General features: G+C 48.4%; 1 protein-coding gene and 3 pseudogenes across 1 annotated transcript; 3 read left to right on the plus strand and 1 right to left on the minus strand.

Annotated features, from left to right (window-relative positions):
• Nucleotides 1-3,782: 3,782 nt before the first annotated feature.
• LOC123118181 (uncharacterized) lies at nt 3,783-3,921 on the minus strand (annotated as a pseudogene).
• Nucleotides 3,922-9,875: 5,954 nt separating this feature from the next.
• Nucleotides 9,876-11,203, plus strand: LOC123114922 (mannosyltransferase APTG1-like; annotated as a pseudogene).
• A 1,489-nt stretch (nt 11,204-12,692) lies between these two features.
• LOC123112761 (flap endonuclease GEN-like 1) lies at nt 12,693-16,550 on the plus strand. Its single transcript, XM_044533842.1, has 8 exons — nt 12,693-12,981; nt 13,291-13,488; nt 13,769-13,939; nt 14,029-14,210; nt 14,310-14,559; nt 14,918-15,050; nt 15,238-15,764; nt 15,918-16,550. Exons 1-8 carry the CDS (start codon nt 12,778-12,780, stop codon nt 16,188-16,190), a joined length of 1,938 nt encoding a protein of 645 aa, XP_044389777.1. The 5' UTR covers nt 12,693-12,777; the 3' UTR covers nt 16,191-16,550.
• Nucleotides 16,551-16,991: 441 nt separating this feature from the next.
• LOC123116605 (dehydration-responsive element-binding protein 1H-like) lies at nt 16,992-18,083 on the plus strand (annotated as a pseudogene).
• The last annotated feature ends 1,372 nt before the right edge of the window (nt 18,084-19,455 follow it).

Below are 19,455 nucleotides of genomic sequence, written 5' to 3' on the forward strand. Positions count from 1 at the left end.
GCCGTGTCTGTACATGCTAGGCTCGTCAAGTTAACCTAAGTGTTTCGCGTGTGTAAATCTGGCTTACACCCGTTGTATGTGAACGTAAGAATCTATCACACCCGATCATCACGTAGTGCTTCAAAACGACGAACTTTCGCAACGGTGCACAGTTAGGGGGAACACTTTCTTGAAATTTTAATGAGGGATCATCTTATTTACTACTGTCGTTCTAAGCAAATAAGATGCATAAACATGATAAACATCACATGCAATCAAATAGTGACATGATATGGCCAATATCATTTTGCTCCTCCTGATCTCCATCTTCGGGGCTCCATGATCATCATCGTCACCGGCATGACACCATGATCTCCATCATCATGATCTCCATCATCGTGTCTTCATGAAGTTGTCTCGCCAACTATTACTTCTACTACTATGGCTACCGGTTAGCAATAAAGTAAAGTAATTACATGGCGTTGATTAATGACACGCAGGTCATACAATAAATTAAGACAACTCCTATGGCTCCTGCCGGTTGTCATACTCATCGACATGCAAGTCGTGATTCCTATTACAAGAACATGATCAATCTCATACATCACATATCATTCATCACATTCTTCTTGGCCATATCACATCACATAGCATACCCTGCAAAAACAAGTTAGACGTCCTCTAATTGTTGTTTGCATGTTTTACGTGGCTGCTATGGGTTTCTAGCAAGAACGTTTCTTACCTACGCAAAACCACAACGTGATATGCCAATTGCTATTTACCCTTCATAAGGACCCTTTTCATCGAATCCGTTCCGACTAAAGTGGGAGAGACTGGCACCCGCTAGCCACCTTATGCACCAAGTGCATGTCAGTCGGTGGAATCTGTCTCACGTAAGAGTACGTGTAAGGTCGGTCCGGGCCGCTTCATCCCACAATACCGTCGAAACAAGATTGGACTAGTAACGGTAAGCATATTGAACAAAATCAACGCCCACAACTACTTTGTGTTCTACTCGTGCAAAGAATCTACGCAATATACCTAGCTCATGATGCCACTGTTGGGGAACGTAGCAGAAATTCAAAATTTTCCTACGTGTCACCAAGATCTATCTATGGAGAAACCAGCAACGAGGGGAAGGAGAGTGCATCTACATACCCTTGTAGATCGCTAAGCGGAAGCCTTCAAGAGAACGGGGTTGAAGGAGTCGTACTCGTCGTGATCCAAATCACCGGAGATCCTAGTGCCGAACGGACGGCACCTCCGCGTTCAACACACGTACAGCCCGGTGACATCTCCCATGCCTTGATCCAGCAAGGAGAGAGGGAGAGGTTGAGGAAGACTCCATCCAGCAGCAGCACAATAGCGTGGTGGTGATGGAGGAGCGTGGCAATCCTGCAGGGCTTCGCCAAGCACCGCGGGAGAGGAGAAGGGAGAGAGGTAGGGCTGCGCCAGGGAGAGGTGGAACTCATGTGTTGGGCAGCCCCTAGACCTCAACTATTTATAGGGGGAGGGGAGGGGGCTGAGCCCCCCTTTAGGGTTCCCTCCCCAGGGGTGGCGGCAGCCCCAGATCCCATCTGGGTGGCGGCCAGAGGGGGAGAGAGGGGAGGCGCACCTGGGGTGGGCCTTAGGGCCCATCTGCCCTAGGGTTTGCCCCCTCCCACTCTTCCCTGCGCCTTGGGCCCCTTGTGAGGGGCGCACCAGCCCACCTGGGGCTGGTCTCCTCCGACACTTGGCCCATGCAGCCCTCCGGGGTTGGTGGCCCCACTTGGTGGACCCCCGGGACCCTCCCGATGGTCCCGGTACGTTACCGAAAAAACCCGAAACTTTTCCGGTGACCAAAACAGGACTTCCCATATATAAATCTTTACCTCCGGACTATTCCAGAACTCCTCGTGATGTCCGGGATCTCATCTGGGACTCCGAACAACATTCGATAACCACATACAAACTTCCTTTATAACCCTAGCGTCATCGAACCTTAAGTGTGTAGACCCTACGGGTTCGGGAACCATGCAGACATGACCGAGACGTTCTCCGGTCAATAACCAACAGCGGGATCTGGATACCCATGTTGGATCCCACATGTTCCACGATGATCTCATCGGATGAACCACGATGTCAAGGACTCAATCGATCCCGTATACAATTCCCTTTGTCTAGCGGTATTGTACTTGCCCGAGATTCGATCGTCCGTATACCGATACCTTGTTCAATCTCGTTACCGGCAAGTCTCTTTACTCGTTCTGTAACACATCATCCCGCGATCAACTCTTTGATCACATTGTGCACATTATGATGATGTCCTACCGAGTGGGCCCAGAGATACCTCTCCGTCACACGGAGTGACAAATCCCAGTCTCGATTTGTGACAACCCAACAGACACTTTCGGAGATACCTGTAGTGCACCTTTATAGCCACCCAGTTACGTTGTGACGTTTGGTACACCCAAAGCATTCCTACGGTATCCGGGAGTTGCACAATCTCATGGTCTAAGGAAAAGATACTTGACATTTAGAAAAGCTTTAGCATACGAACTACGATCTTTGTGCTAGGCTTAGGATTGGGTCTTGTCCATCACATCATTCTCCTAATGATGTGATCCCGTTATCAACGACATCCAATGTCCATGGTCAGGAAACCGTAACCATCTATTGATCAATGAGCTAGTCAACTAGAGGCTTACTAGGGACATGGTGTTGTCTATGTATCCACACATGTATCTGAGTTTCCTATCAATACAATTATAGCATGGATAATAAACAATTATCATGAACAAGGAAATATAATAATAACTAATTTATTATTGCCTCTAGGGCATATTTCCAACACAGAGAAGATGAGTTGCAAAGGTTTGGTAGAAATACTAGTAGAAATTGGATAGGGTAGCTGATGAGTTTTAGCTCTTTGACAAGAATCACAAATGGTTTCAATATCACGCTCTCCAACATATGGATTCTTCCTAAGCAATCGTTCAACTGAAGAAAAAGATGCATGCCCTAGTCTATCGTGCCACCTCGTCGTTGAGAGTTTGGTGACACCATATGCTTGCTTATTGAATCTTCTAAACTCCAGAATCAACGGGTAAAGCCCTCGAACGCATCTACCTCGGTAGAGAACCTTCTTCGTTGCCTGATCCTTGATCAAAAAGAAAAAGGGGTGAAACTCGAGAAATACATGATTATCAATGGCAATTCGATGGACGGAAAGAAGATTTTTAGATGCACTAGGGACATGTAGTATTTTTCTGAGATGAATTGGACGATAAGGGGTTTTAACAACTGAATGACCAACATGTGTGATCCTCATACCTGCTCCAGAAGCGGTGTGGATCTGGTCTTGACCATGGTATTTCTCCCGCATGGTTACTTTCTCCAACTCACCGGTGATGTGGTTTGTAGCACCACTATCCATGTACCAATTGGTATCTACACCGTATGAAGCTTCGGCAGCACCAACAACTTTTTCGTCCTGGGAGGAGTCACCTTCATCTTCCTCGAACCTGTACCAACAGTCTTTGGCGGAGTGGCCAAGCTTACTACATATCTGACAGCGGACAGCATCGGGGCGATTCTTGGAGGAGGAACGACGGCCCCTATTGTTGTTGGAGGAGGGCTGTCCGCCGGCACCGGTGCGAGGAGCACCGCCACCGTTGCTGTTGTTGTAGTTTCCGCCACCGTTGCCCTTGCCCTTGCCGCGCGGCAGACCACGGTAGCGGGAGCCACCGCGGCACCACGAACAACGGCGTTGGCGGAGGACTTGAAGCTGCTACCATTGCTGCCTTGGAACATCGCCACGCACTGATCAAAGTTGCTCATCTGAGCGAACAGATCATCGAGCGTGACAGGGTCGGTGCGGGCGTCGAGGGCCGACACCAATGTCTGGTACTCCATACCCAGCCCGGCGATGATGTAGGAGATCTGTTCATCCTCATCTAGAGGCTTGCCAGCAGCTGCTAGCTTGTCGGCGAGGCCACGCATATAGGCGAAGTAGGCGCCCACCGTCGGTGTGCCCTTCTCTGCGTTGGAGAGGGCGACACGGATGTTGTTCACGTGCGATCTGGACTGGGACGAGAACATGTTCGCCACCGCAGCCCAGAGCTCGTGCGCCTTGTGGATGTTGGTCACCTGGACAAGAACTTCTCTAGAAAGATTAACTAGCAAATATGCCAATACCTGTTGATCTTCCGCACCCAGACTTGATGAAGAGGGTTCGGTGAGGCTGATTCCTTGCCGTCTTTGTCCTTGGTGATGATGAACTTCTCTGGTTCTTTGATCGTCCCTTTGGCATAGCCGAAGACACCAGCCCCGATCAGCTGTGGCGTGACCTGTGCCCACCAGAGGACGTAATTCGTCCGGGTTAGCTTCTCTGTAACCTGACCATTGAGGCCGACTAGAGGAGCGCTGGTGGAGGAGGAGGACATGGCGAGCTCGTGGGTGGAAAAACGATGGATGCTAGATGTATAGGAAGAGGGAGGCTCTGTATACCATGTGAAGATTGGCTTAAGCGTCTTACCTCGTTGGAGGGACGCACTGCGTGTTTATATAACAGGGGCGCACCTCCCTGGATAGCGCATACAATCGGTTTGGATTACAACTTGTGAACCAAGGAAAGAGAGGGAGAGATGAGGCTACGGTTACAGGAGGATAGATCAATCCTAACAACCTAGCCGGTGCTATATGCTACGTTACAATATGTCAGGTTACAATATGTTTAATAGCTCTTTCATGTGGTCCCCTTCAATGGTGGGTATCACTCTATCCTCGGTCGGGATGCTTTCTCACGCTTTCAAACTATACCCCATTATGGATACATGAATCTCAAAATGCCCGGCCCTAATGGAATCATCACAATCTTGAGCGACCCAGACAAAGCCCTTCGTGCCGAAAACAAAACCGCATCCTTGGCCCTGGAGGCACTATCTGAAGCCCTAGCGGTAGAGGAATTAACCACCTTATGAGCTACGGTGGATAGGGACGATGTGATCCTTGATAAGAGGTCCAAGTCCACTTCTTTCAAGCCAGTCGAAGAAATAGTAAAATTCCAAGTGCACCCGACAGACCCTAATAAAACAGCATCTATCGGAGCATAGCTGGATCCGGCAGTGGACGCCGCCCTACGCGCATTCTTGTGCGAGAATTGGGATATTTTTGCCTGGCATCCTTCAGACATGCCTGACATCCCACGAAGACTGCCTGAACACAGTCTCAACATAATCAAAGGATTCAAACCCGTAAAGCAAACACTACGGCGATTCTCTGAACCCAAGCGTCGGGCCATGGGAGAAGAGCTAGCCAAGTTATTAGAGGCTGGGTTCATTAGGGAAATCAAACATCCGGATTGGTTAGCCAACCTGGTTATGGTACCTAAAAAGGACAAATCGTGGCGCCTGTGTGTCGACTTCAAGGACCCCAACAAGGCTTGCCCTAAATATCCCTTCCCATTGTCTCGGATCGACCAAATCATTGATGCAACTGCAGGACACGATTCTTTGTGCTTCCTTGACGCCTATTCCGGATACCATCAGATTAAGATGAAGGAATCGGACCAGGCTGCAACTGCATTCATCACCCCTTACGGTCCCTTCTGCTTCAACAATATGCCCTTCGGGCTTAAAAACGCAGGGGCTATTACCAACGTATGATCCAAACTTGCTTGGAAAAACAAATCGGTAAAACAGTCGAAGCATATGTGGACGACGTGGTCATTAAGACAAAACGCATCGAGACACCGATAGATGATCTCCGCCTAACCTTTGATAACCTTCGGACATATGACATATGACTTAATCCAGAAAAGTGTGTCTTCGGAGTACCAGCCGGAAAATTGCTAGACTTCATTGTTTCCCATAGAGGAATTGAGGCAAACCCAGCCAAGATCCGAGCTCTGACACAATTAGCCATCCCAACAGACCTTAAGCAAGTACAGAAGCTAGCTGGATGTGTCGCCGCCTTAAGCCGATTTATCTCCAAATTAGGAGAAAAAGCATTACCACTCTACAAGCTACTGCGCTGCACTGACAACTTCAAATGGACGGACGCTGCCACAGTCGGACTGGAGGAAATCAAAACCCTTCTGGCAAGCAACCCAATCCTGGCTGCACCAGGTGTTGGAGAGCCCATACTATTATATATTTCAGCAACTAACCAAGTGGTTAGTGCCGTGCTCGTCGTCGAACGAGGGGAAGAGGGACATAAATTCCCCACCCAAAAACCAGTCTACTACGTGTCGGAGGTTCTTACACCTTGCAAATCCCGATACCCCCACTATCATAAGATAGCTTACACAGTCTTCATGGCATCCCGTAAACTTCGACACTACTTTCAAGAGTATTCGGTCACAGTGGCATCTGAAGTACCACTGAATGACATTATCAATAACAAGGACGCCACTGGCCGCATAGCCAAATGGGCCATCGAGCTCTTACCGTTCGAAATCATATACAAGCCACGCCGGGCTATTAAATCCCAGGTATTGTCCGACTTCATCGCTGAATGGACAGAAGCCGAACTTCCTAAAGAGTACAACTCATACTCTAATAGGATTTTGTACTTCGATGGCTCCAAAATGCTGGCCGGACTGGGGGCTGGTGTAATCCTCACATCCCCAAATTGGGACATAGTCTGCTACGTACTACAAATTATGTACACAGACTCCAATAATGCAGCCGAATACGAGGCGCTACTACACGGTCTTCGCAAGGCTGTCTCCATGGGTATACAACCGCTTGGAAGTGCGTGGCGATTCGAACCTCGCAATTTCCCAGGTCAACGGAGAGTTCGATGCAAAGGACCCAAAAATGGTGGCATATCAAAACGCCATATTAAAAATGTCAGCTTGGTTCGACGTACTTGAGTTCCATCATGTCGCTCGAGAAAGTAATCAGGCAGCCGACATCCTCGCTCATATGGGCGCTAAGTGCAACCCCGTGCCACCCAACACCTTTGTGGAAAGGCTCTTTAAGCCATTTGTGGTGTGGCAGGATGAAGGCAATACAGACCTGACCACACCCCAACCGTCGAACACAACGCAAACAATGTCGGGGGTCCGAATATCGAGATAACGCCCTCTGCTCACGAGATAACACCCTTTGCTGTAATACATTGGAGCGCTCTTTATTTCTTCAAGCTCGGAGACAGCGGCATTTAACTGTGTCCGGCTTGTCGCGAGCTCCTGGGTCAATGCACTGTTCTTCTCCTTGAGAACCTACGATCATCAAACGATCCTTAAATCGGTTTTGTCCACCCGCTTCAAGTCTCGGGGGCCACCACTATCTATCCACTAAGTTCATAAAGATTTGTACCTGCATATCCTTTAAGAACAGGCGAGCAACCCCGGTGAGTCCATCCCGGGCAGCCCAGATATATGCACCTACAGTGCTTAGGGCGGTAAACTCTGGCTCCGTTAAGGCAGGGGCGCGCAAGGCTTCTTTCAAGTGATGATGATTCATCGCACTCTCGACTTCGAAGTTGGTTACAAACATCTCATCCGACTCTCCGTGAGGCGAATGAGTCTGTGCCGCATCAGCATGCGCCCCCGTCCCAGTTGGTATCTCCGGCGAGTATTAGCCGCGGCTCGGCTGGCTGGGATCTTGCTCACGGTTCGTCGTATACCCCTCCTGCGATGATAGAAGGAGGATGCGAATGACAATTCGGCTTCATGTCCGAATAAATAAGAGGAATATACCTTTTCGGTGATGGAGCAGGTTCAGTGGTGCATCCGACTTCCTTTTGTTTTGCACGACCCTTCCGCGAAGGTGCTGACCTTCTCTTGCTCGCCCGCCCCTGAGTATGGCTCGTTGAGTGCCGATCCTACGAAACATGGTCCAAAGCGGAGGATGAAGAGACGAGCAAAAGTATCTCTCTACCCTGAGAATACAATTCCCGAATACTTACCTTTATGAAAGGGTAGAGGTCGGGGTAGTCAGCCGCAATGGCTACCTCCGAGACGCCAAGGCTCACCTGATAGTATACGCCATCTTCAAACTCTACAAAAATCTTCGGATCCTCATGGAATCCGGGGTCCTCATTGCGTTCGTGATCCTCTGGTTGGGGGGCGGGGCAGTTAATGTTCTCGACAATTTGCCTCCATGACTATTTAAAAAGTAACTAGGGGATTCGGTTAATGCATCTCAATGAGTAAAAAGTACTAAATGGTTAGAAAACTTACCCATTCAATGGGATTGTACATGGAGAAGGCCTCTCGGCAATTTAAACGAAGGAAGTCTTCTTCTTCTCCTTTATAAAGGTCGGCCAGTGTTGCGGCCAATGCGGCTTGGCTATTCGGACCCTTTCGCCTATAGCGGGATGCATCGTCCTCCCTGTTATAGTTCCATAAGGGGGTTACCCTGGATTGAAGTGGCTGGATGCACCTCTATATTGCAATGGCCATAACTTCCACTATGGAAAGTCTGGAATGGGTCAGTACCTTGACCTTGTTTACCAATCTCATCACTTCCGCACTGTCTTCCTGAGCAGGGGACTTGGGACGCCAGCTATATAGCTTTTTCAAGGGGGCATTGGAAAATTCTGGCAGTCCGCGCCGAACAGGGTCCGGAAGAGGTACATCCTCGATATAGAACCATTCCGAAGACCATTCGGCGGATCCCTTCTTCGGAGTCTCGACTGGGTAGCCGGATCCGGCTATATGCCATACTTCGGCGCCGCCCACTTCAAAAATAGACCCGCCGCCCTGATGGCGAGGAACGAGGTAGAATAACTTTTTCCATAGTTCAAAGTGAGCCTCGCAGCCCAAAAATAATTCGCAAAGGGCGACGAAGCCAGAGATATGTAAAATAGAACCTGGTGTGAGGTTGTGCAGTTGAATCCCGTAGTGTTCCAGTAGGCCCCTAAGGAAGCGGTGGATTGGGAATCCCACGCTCCTCAAAAGGAATGAGATGAAGCATACCCTCTCCCCTTGGCTGGGATTGGAGAAATTCTTCGCCAATGCATCAACACCCATAGAAGTTAACCCCGCCCGTACGGAGACTAGATCCGAGGGAGGGAGATATCCTTGTGTTTGGAGCCGACTGAGCTGGAGGTGGGATACGGAGCAACTCTGCCAGTCCCCTTCTTGAGGGCCATGAGGGCGCGAGGAGGATCCAGGGGCATTCGCCATGGTCCGAATTTTTCCATGGCTCGCTCTGGTGCTCTTGGTGTGATGCGGGATGGCGTTTTGAAGATCTCATCTTGTTTTATAGGTGCGACCTGTGCCTGTCAGAAATATTAAAATATAGGGATAACGGACCGTTCGCATTCACTCAGACGTGTGGAAATCGAGGCGACGACAAGGAGGAATCATAAAGACTGGATGCGGAAACCGATACTAGGCTATCATCAATACGGAATATAATGGGGAATCCGCCTTTCAAAGCCAAAGACTTGCGTCCGCATACTACATCGTCATTGGAGGCAAGTTCAGGGGCTACTGAGGGAGTCCTGGATTTGGGGGTCCTCAGGTGTCCGGCCCAGGAGTACGGGCTGAGTTGCATGGGCCGTATAGGATCAAGCTGAAGATTATCTACCGTGTCCGAATGGGACTTCTCGATACGTGGACGGCAAGAATAGAGTCCGGAGGTTCCCTTCCCTGATAAACCGACCTTGTACAAACCCTAGGCCCCCTCCGGTGTGTATATAAACTAGAGGGGTTAGTCCGTAGAGGGCACCTTTTCATCATCATCGGAATCCCCATAGGCTAGACATCTAGGGTTAGCCATTACGATATCGAGGTAGATCAACTCTTGTAATCTTCATACTCGTTGAATATAATCAAGCAGGAGTAGGGTTTTACCTCCATCAAGAGGGCCTGAGCCTGGTTAAACACTGTGTCCCCTGGCTTCCTGTTACCATGGATCCTTAGACGCACAGCTTGGCCCCCCTACCCGAGATCTGTCGGTTTTGACACCGACACCCACCGCGTCGCCTTCGGGTAAGCTCGCCTCCGGCTCACGCCCTCGTTCCGTGGCGCTAGCTAGGCTAGCCGGATTGGGATTGGACGATCCTGTCCCCATTTGACAACCCGTTTCGCCATAGGATGCCCTCTCCTCTCGGCTCTCGCTCATCCTAAAGTTTTGATGCTAGATTGCTGCCGCGTTGGATGATTTTGGCTGCTGCTTTTGCAGGTACGGCCACCTCACCTGGGAGTGGAAGCGGGGCCTTGGAAGTTACCTCCACCCGCTGGTCTTCGCCGCCCTTTACAAGTTTCTGGCGTTTCTCCACCTCGATACCCCGTGGTTCATTGTAATTACTCCGGCATTTTGGAAATGAAACTGGCAGAGTCTGGGTGCTGGAAATTTGTTTGAGAAAATTTCAGAATTGGAGGGTAGAAGTGTGTGATTCTAGTCACAAGTCATGTGGAGTCCAAACTGTCAGTCAACATAGGTCCCACCGTTCTAGTTGTAGGTTAAGTGCGAGCAATTTCCAGGAATATGAGACATCAGCTTGAGTAGGTTATCTCGGGCTACACGGTAACTGAATTCCTCATTCAGTTTGTTTTCTGAGGCCAATGTCGTCCAGGACATTCAGAATCTGTATACTGTTTCTGTTAATTACAGCCAATTAGGCAGCGGATTTAATATGGCTAAGAAACCTCTCCTCAGACACCTCCCCTCCACATCCTCTCCCTCGTAACTTAATAGGTTTACCACTCTCCGCGTGTAGGGACCATGTTCTCATCCATTTATTCACTTTTTTGTAGGTGATGGCTCCATGACTTCTACAGTCAGTATTTGCAGCGTTTGGAGATCTATACTTGTATAAACTCTCCAAACTTATTTTCAACGAGCACGTTGCACAGTGGACAGTATCCTTAAACTCATATGTGTTGACATGATTTTACTTTCACAAATAAAGTATTGCAGTTACCTGGTGGATGGTGACCTTAACAAATCATTTACAACTATTTTTGCAGTTGGTGAACTGGTTTATGTTTTTCTGTATTACACAGACTCTATCAAACAGCTTGGAGATAGTTTTGATTGTGGTTGGATTCTATTATTGGTTTATGGCAATCGAGTCTTCCAAGGGAATTTCAGTTATTTCAAAGTAGAAGGCCGCCAGCTACCAAAGTCCTCATTCAAGAAAAATGGCACTACTCATAGCAGCCTTAGCTTGCGCCATTCGGCCAACAAGTGCCATAACATGGTTGTATGTTGGTCTTTTGGACTTCATTTATATAAAATTGAAATGCCGAACTTTGTTTCTTGAGGTCATTCCTATAGGGTAAGAAGTCATCATTAAACTCATGTGATGCCGAATTTTGGAACCGGGACAAATCAATCGGGACTAAAGCCTCTAACCTTTTGTCCCGGTTGGCTTACGAACCGGGACTAAAGGGGCTCCACGTGGCCGCCGGCTAGAGCGGGGCTGGAGGACCTTTAGTCCCGGTTGGTGTTACCAAAAGGAATTTTTTCAATTTTTTTTTGAAAATTTGTTTTTTGGATTTTTTCTTGTGATTTTCGAATGTTTGAATTATTTGACAATTTAATCTCTAACCACCCCTCCTCACTTCTTCAACGTGGAGCACTGATTCTAAATCGTCTAACTTCCCGGCTGATCACCCATCCTCTCACCGCTTCAACCCCAACACGCTTAATTTCCTGGTTTGATCGCCCTAGTTTCCAAATCTGCACTTGTTGTTTTCCTGACAATATAAGCTATCAATCCTATTAACCCTTAGGTCTTGATGTCATGTGATTTAATTTTTTGAATTCCAGACAACTATTCAAAAAAAATCCAAAAATGTCAAAAAAATTCAAAAAATTAAGTTTTTTTTTCAAATTTTAATTTCAAAAATTTCATAAAAATATATAAAAAGCAAAAATATAAAAAGTTCGAAAATTCAATTATTACTAAATTATAATGCCAAAATCTTTTAAAATATCATTTGAAACAAATAAAAAACACTAAAAACCCTAAACCCTAAACCCGGGACTTAAAACGTCCGAAACTCTATTCTAAGTAGTAAACAGTAAAGGTTCAAACCATAAAACCTAACCCTAAACTTGGAAATCTAAACCCTAGCCCCAGACCCTAAAATGTCTAAAACGTCCAAAAACTCTATTTTTCCTTTGGAATTTTCCGATTTTAAAAGATTATCCTAAACCCTAAACCCGGGACTTAAATTGTCCGAAACTCTATTCTAAACAGTAAACACTAAAGGTTCAAACCATAAAACCTAACCCTAAACTTGGAAATCTAAACCCTAGCCCTAACCCCCAAATGGTCCAAAAACTCGATTTTCCCTTTGGAATTTTGTGATTTTAAAAAATTGTCGAAGCAATAAACTTGTTCAAAATGCCGCCAGCCGTAACAGCCGGGAACCGGTGGCTGTGGACGATCTTGGACAAAGGGAGTAGAAAAAAGAAACTGTCACTAGGCACTAAATTAAAAGGCAGTCCAGAAAACTAATATGAAATGCTATAAAAATATATAAAAGTGATAATATAGTAGGAGGAAACAATAAAAGATTATAGATACCTTTGAGACATATCAAGCATCTATGTTTGTACTGTGTTTTAATAAAAGAATAATTGTTCTTTCTTTAAAAAATAATCTTTTTTTGAACAACGAAAACTCATTTCAGTTTCTGGCGCAAAAGGCAACCGCTTCAGTTTTTCTAATCGAACGGCCGCAACGTGTCTTGCGCACAGCGGCCAGGCCCACCTGGCACTGGCACCGAGAGCCGACCCACCCAACGGCCCATTAGCCGCAGCGGCGAGACCCGCGATTCGCTGAGCGCGAGCGCCCTAGAACCCCCGCCGTGTCCGGCGACGACGACGCCGACGAAGAGGAGGCGAGATGGGCGTGGGGGGCAGCTTCTGGGACCTCCTGAAGCCGTACGCGCGGCAGGAGGGGCCGGGGTACCTCCGCGGCCGCCGCGTCGCCGTCGACCTCTCCTTCTGGATCGTCTCCCACAGCACCGCCATCCGGGCGCGCTCGCCCCACGCGCGCCGCCCCCACATCCGCAACACCTTCTTCCGGACGCTCTCCCTCTTCGCCAAGGTCCGTTGGGTTTCCCCTCTCTCCCTCCCCCCCTCTCGCCTCTCCCTTCGGCCTCTGTCCCCCATCTCGTCTCTGGATTCTAGTTTTGTTCCTCGTCGATTTCTCCCGTTCGTCGATGCCCCCCGGCGATTGGTCTCCTGCATTGAGGTATTGAGACATCCTGCGTCCCGCGGTGGTCGTCCCGCGCTGTTCAAGCGCCAATCTTGGAGATGCGGCCGCGGCCCAATCTGTGTTGGGAATACTCCTTTGTGTTTGATTCCCCTGTTTTTTTTGGCTCACTGGTTGGGTTTGTCTTTGGAACTGCTGCAGATGGGTGCTTTCCCGGTGTTCGTGGTGGACGGCGAGCCGTCGCCGCTCAAGTCGCAGGCCAGGGCCGCGCGCTTCTTCCGAGGCTCTGGGGTGGACCCGCCTGCGTCGTCCAGCGCGGAGGCGGAAGGGGACGCCAGTGCCCCGGCGCCGGTGAAGGCCAGAAATGCTATCTTCACGCGATGCGTCAAGGACTGTGTGGTCAGTGCCCCTTTTTTGCAAATTTTGTTTTCACTTTATCAAGATTCACAATTTAGTTTTGGTTCAGAAAGATTGGCTGAAATGCAATGTTTTAACACTACTTGATCATCATTTTTGTGTGTGAGTGTGTGTTTGTAAGCCTTTGAGACATTTCATTAGTAGTTTATGTAAGTTTCGAATCTAGGTTTGCTGATGCATTTCGGACTTGTTATCTAGGGTTACTATTGGAAACCGGGAAAAGTTTCTATCTTTGACAGTATTCATTTTCTGTGACACATAGGAATTGCTTAAAAATCTTGGAATGCCAGTATTGTGGGCAAAGGGTGAAGCTGAAGCCCTTTGCGCTCAGTTGAACAATGAGGGTGAAGTGGATGCCTGCATTACTTCAGACAGTGATGCTTTTCTCTTTGGAGCTAAGACTGTCATAAAAGTGATGCGGTCGAATTGTAAGGTAGGCACTCTGTTATACTTATACCATGAGATGAATGATTTGCTCCACTTTCCCTGTACCATGGTGTGACGATCAGGAATTTCTTTCAGGAACCTTTTGAGTGCTACAACATAGCAGATATTGAGTCTGGGATTGGATTGAAGAGGAAACAAATGGTAGCCATGGCACTTCTTATCGGCAGTGACCATGATTTGCATGGCGTGCCTGGTTTTGGTGTTGAGACCGCACTTCGGTTTGTGCGGTTATTTGATGAAGATCAGATTTTAGATAAGTATGTTTCCTACTTTGATGAGAGATTCTTGTAATTTTGTAGCGTAATGAGTTGCCCAACATTGCATTTCTGAACCTAATCTTATTTCTACTTCTCCAGATTACATGAAATTGGTAAAGGAATCTATCCATTCCTAGAAGGATTTGACAAGGCCCATGTTGATGATCTACCATCACCATCCACAAAGAGCCCACCAGTTGCGAGATCGCCTCACTGCTCACACTGTGGTCACCCCGGTAGCAAGAAAAATCACAGCAAGACTGGATGCAATTATTGCTTGGTGGATTCATTAGAGTTCTGCATGGAAAAACCAGCTGGTTTCATATGTGAATGTCCTAGCTGTGAAAAGGTAATCTCACTTGATCTACTGTAAAGCATGACCTTCTCGGCAGTGTATTCCACAGTTCATTACACGTGTATTGTATAATAGACAATGCCTGATTTGGATAAAAAACTGTTCCTTATGCCTGTCCAAGGTTGTTTGATAGCACTACCGTCAGGCCTCAGCTGCTAATTTGTGTCCGCATACTTGTATCCATTATCTTTACTGAATTCTGCACAAAAACTGGTTGCTTGACTTGTTCACTGTCATAATGCTTCTGATGTTTTCTGTTCAATCAAATAAAATGTACTTATTCCTTGCCTTTAAATGGTTTATGGATCTCAATTCTCTTTATTAATAGTATCTTTGTTGGAATGAATTTTAGGCGTGTGATCTGAAAGCACAGAGAAGACATGAGAATTGGCAAATCAAGGTGTGCAAAAGATTAGCTGCTGAGACAAATTTCCCAAATGAGGAGATAATTAAATTGTATCTATGTGATGACAATTTGGATAAAGGTAAATGTTAATAACACTGCTTTTAATATTTCTCGATTTCACCTGTACTTGAGAGTGAAGCTTCTGAACTTGCTGCAAGTGCCAGTTGTATTATCCTTACTTTGTTCTTAACTATTTACCTACATCAGAATCTGTTGATTGTCCTCATCGATATGTACTAAGTGAGTCATCATTGTGCTGTCTGCAGAAAGTGGTGATCGAAAGCTTGAGTGGACTGATCCTAAAGTTGATGATTTGGTTGACTTGCTAACTTATATGCAGAACTGGGAACCGTCGTATGTCCGACAGCACATGCTCCCTATGCTATCAACTATATATATGCGCAAAATGGCTTCATCTCCGTGTAAATCATTGCTTCTCTGTGACCAATATGAGTTCCATTCAATTCAGCGCATTAAGATAAAACATGGCCACCCTTACTACCTGGTCAAATGGAAGAGGACCACTGGTGGTATTGTTTCTGGTGGTGCGTCTCACAAGAAGCCAGAATTAGATGGGGAGAGTCACGCTGAGGTGGTGGTTTTGGACGATGACGAGGAGGAGGAAGAGGAGGAGGAGGCAACGGTGAATATTGAATCTGCTGACTCGTTGGATGAGCCAGATCTGCCACAAGTACTCAGGGATGATGATCAAGTATTTCTATTGACTGATGAAGATATACAGCTCGTGAATGCTGCATTTCCTAATGAAGCACGGCAGTTTCAGGAAGCACAGGTATGCATCGTTACTTCCTTTCTTCCCTGTGGATGAGAAGTAAAATCGTGATGATGCTTCCTGGACATTATACGAAGCTACATTTGCATTACATCTGCACTTACATCTATCTCTTGAATACCGTGGTTAAAATATCCACTGAATTTGTTGCAGAGGCTCAAAGAAGCAAAATCAAGATCACGGAAATCCAAGCTGAGCCAAGCAGAGAGCATGCTGGAGACACCAAAGGGTCCAAGACCCAGCGGGGTTCAGCTCAGCATCAAGGAGTTTTACCGGTCGAAGAAAGCGGCGGGAGACGAAGCCGGGAAGAAGCCGGTCATCGAGGGCGAGACGTCTACGTCGAGAGCTGGCTCGAGAAAATCACCACCGGTGGACCTGACAAAAAGGATGCCCAAGTCCCTGCGACGACGCTTGCTCTTCGACTGAGACAGCCCGCAGTTGGGTTGTCCTGACGGTACTCTTGCTGCCACTGCTGTACATGCTCTCGGTGAATGTGTTAGTGTTTCTCTTGGCCCCTTAGATGTAAATTAGTTATGTAGTGCATCTTCTGTATAGTGAAGACGCGATCTTATTATTGTGGAGGAAAGAGAGCAGGCTTTTGTTTTAAGGACAATTTAACTGAGTGTTGCAGCCTCTTGTGGTGTGTGCTGTGATCACCAGACCAGATACAAGGGTTGATGCAATATTTTGTAGAGTTTCAGCATGTAGAACAATTTTTTTAGTGGATGCCGCTTGATTTCTACGACTAGAAATCTTGTAAGTTTGCATCGTCTCTTTGATGTTTCACTTAAGAAATTCTTGGAAAATTATGTACTTTTGTCTAAGGGTAAAATTACATACTTCTGGCCACTGTTGGCATTGCCTCTGTGCTGTGGATAATTAGGATGACTGAAAATCCGGAAGGCTGTGCGGTTCGAATGAGCCGAAAGAACGCGGCCGACAGGGAGAAAATGGCCTTCCCACTATTTGAGCCCAATCCACTCGTCGAATGAATGTAGAGAACGAAGCTGCCCATTACCTAAAAAAGTAAACTAAAAAAAAAGAGAGCCGCCGCACTGGCTTAACGCTGCAAAACGCCACGCGTCGGCATGTCGCCGGCCTGCTGGCAGTCGGCGCCGGCCCCACGCATGCTCCGAGCGCGTCACGCAAAACTATATAACAGCGCACTCCACACAGTTATCCACCAACGGTCCAGCATACATACATACACACACACACACACACAATCCTAAGCTAAAGCCGGCATCGAGCTAGCTCACCGTTCACCGGTCGATCGGCAGCAGTGCAAGATGGAGATGGGCAGCGAGCGATGGACCTCCCCGTCCACGCCGACGTCCTCGCGCGACCAGCACGCGGCGGCGCCGGCGAAGCGGCCGGCAGGGCGCACCAAGTTCAAGGAGACGCGGCACCCGGTGTACCGCGGCGTGCGGCGCCGGGGCGGCGCCTGCCGGTGGGTGTGCGAGGTGCGCGTCCCCGGCAGGCGCGGGTGCAGGCTCTGGCTCGGGACCTACGTCACCGCCGAGTCCGCCGCGCGCGCGCACGACGCCGCTATGCTCGCGCTGGGCGGCCGCTCCGCCGCGTGCCTCAACTTCCCGGACTCCGCGTGGCTGCTCGCCGTCCCGTCCGCTCTCGCCGACCTCGCCGACGTCCGCCGTGCAGCGCTCGCCGCCATCGCGGACTTCCAGCGCCGGGAGACCGCCAGCTGCGCCGCGACCGTTCCCGTGGACGAGGTGTTCGACACCTCCAGTTCGTCCAGCTCTGGCTCGTGGGCGACGCCGCAGCCTTGTGCGGCCGCCGACGGAGTGCGACGTGCCGGCGGCAGCACTGGCCAGCGACATGTTCGACTTCGAGTTGGATGTGTCGTGGGTGATGGACATGGGCTCGCGGGCGACGTCGCAGCCTGGTTGTGCGGACAAAGTGTTGGAGGTGCCGGCGGACGCACTAGGCGGCGACATGTTCGACTTGGAGCTGGACATGGCCGGGGAAATGGACCTGGGCTACTAGTACGCGGATTTCGCAGAGGGGCTGCTCTTCGAGCCTCCGCCACCGGCCGATGGCACAGAGGCGTGGTGGCAGAACGGGCACTACTACGACGGCAACGGCGGAGGTGACGCCGCGCTATGGAGTCAGTAGTGAAAGAAATTGCCCTGATTTGACTTTCTCCGTGGGACGAACTGAATCGGCTTCCAGCGTATTAAAATTTATTCATGAACCCCTTAAACGTACAAAAAGAATCTGACGACTTTGAACGAAATCAAACGCGGTGGTTGTTGAGTGTGCAAAATGTCTGAAGGGATATTTCTCGACAAATATCGTGAAAGTGCCAATTACACCTAGCATCTGCACCAATAAAATGTCGCAAAGATATTCAGAATGCACACAGCCTAAAAAAGAAAACGAAAGGACATAAGAAAACAAAGGCTCCGCCACAGTGATCAAGTTCTCTCAGCAGCACCACACAAACAACCTCAAAGACAACACCCGAAAAGCAGAAAGGTCTCCAAAAGCGACGCCTTCAAGAAGAGAACAGTGCGTCGTCACCCGATCAAAGATCTTAACTTTTCATCCTGAAGAAAGTCTGAGCTCTCAAAACAATACTTTCAGCAAGGCAATTGCGAGGCACAATCAATGAATGTCAGACCTTAGGTTTTCACCTTGAAAGTCAAACTCGACACTCGAGGAGCACCACTAAAAATGAAATCCTCTAGTGTTGTCGCCCCTACTTGCCACCGATGCTCCTGAAAGTTATCAAACACAAGGATGTGAGGTATCGTGTCCAGAGTGGACCGGAAGTCCCGCAAGCCGATTTCGAGCACCAGCTTGTCAAGCATCGCCTCCAAGGCCCCCCTCTGTCATTATTGGCCCTCCAATCTCAGCCACCATGACCTTCTCCACCGTTCTCTATACCATGGAAGTCGAGACACCGGCACGTCCCATGGTGTCAACAAACAACAGAGCTTCGTGTCGCGCCCTCATGAAGCTCCATTGGCTGGTATGGACGTGCACGGCCGGATTCTATCTGATTCAGATATCCAGTGGCGTTTGCGGCAATCCGTGAAGATTTTCGGCAAAAGTTCCAGAACACAACGACGCAAGGTAATTATGGGAGAATTTGGCAGCTCAAGAACGATATATCCCACGGTAAAGAAGTTCATCCGGTTGAAGTTACACTCGAATTTCTGCATAGCTACTTCAAATCCATCGGCTATGCCAAGAAATAGCGGCGTTTCGGAGATGATAGCCCCCTCCTGCAATGGCCGCTATTGCCAGCAAACTTTGCAGCCATATCCGTCAATGGTTTCTTCTCACCGGCGGTTGGAGCAACAACGGTCGGGATGGTGTTAAGAAGGGAAAATGGGTCGGTAATTTTGCAGGCTACCTTCATATCTTCAACCGATGCACTAGAAGTGGAGCTACATGCGATCATGCAAGAAATGGCTCTTGCGCTTGACCACACAAACCTTCTGGTCGTCATGCAGTCCGATTCTTCAGAGGCCATTGCAATACTCTCAGGTGATGGCATTTCCAGTTTGGCATACGGCCACATTATCATGGAGATCAAAGCTATGCTTCGGACATGAAGTTTGTTCTCCAGAAGCTAGGATGTGAACAAAATGAAGTTGCAGATCGGCTAACAAATTATAGTCTCATGGATTATGTCACGGCTGTATGGCTCAACCAAGGACCCCCC

This window comes from Triticum aestivum, chromosome 5B, assembly GCF_018294505.1.
Source record: "Triticum aestivum cultivar Chinese Spring chromosome 5B, IWGSC CS RefSeq v2.1, whole genome shotgun sequence".
NCBI lineage: Eukaryota > Viridiplantae > Streptophyta > Magnoliopsida > Poales > Poaceae > Triticum > Triticum aestivum.

Coding starts and splice junctions, on each gene's coding strand:
- LOC123112761 (XM_044533842.1), top strand. CDS start 12,778: ATGGGCGTGGGGGGCAGCTTCTGGGACCTCCTGAAGCCGTACGCGCGG. Junction 13,489..13,768: donor GATGCGTCAAGGACTGTGTG/GTCAGTGCCCCT, acceptor TGTGACACATAG/GAATTGCTTAAAAATCTTGG. Junction 14,560..14,917: donor AATGTCCTAGCTGTGAAAAG/GTAATCTCACTT, acceptor AATGAATTTTAG/GCGTGTGATCTGAAAGCACA.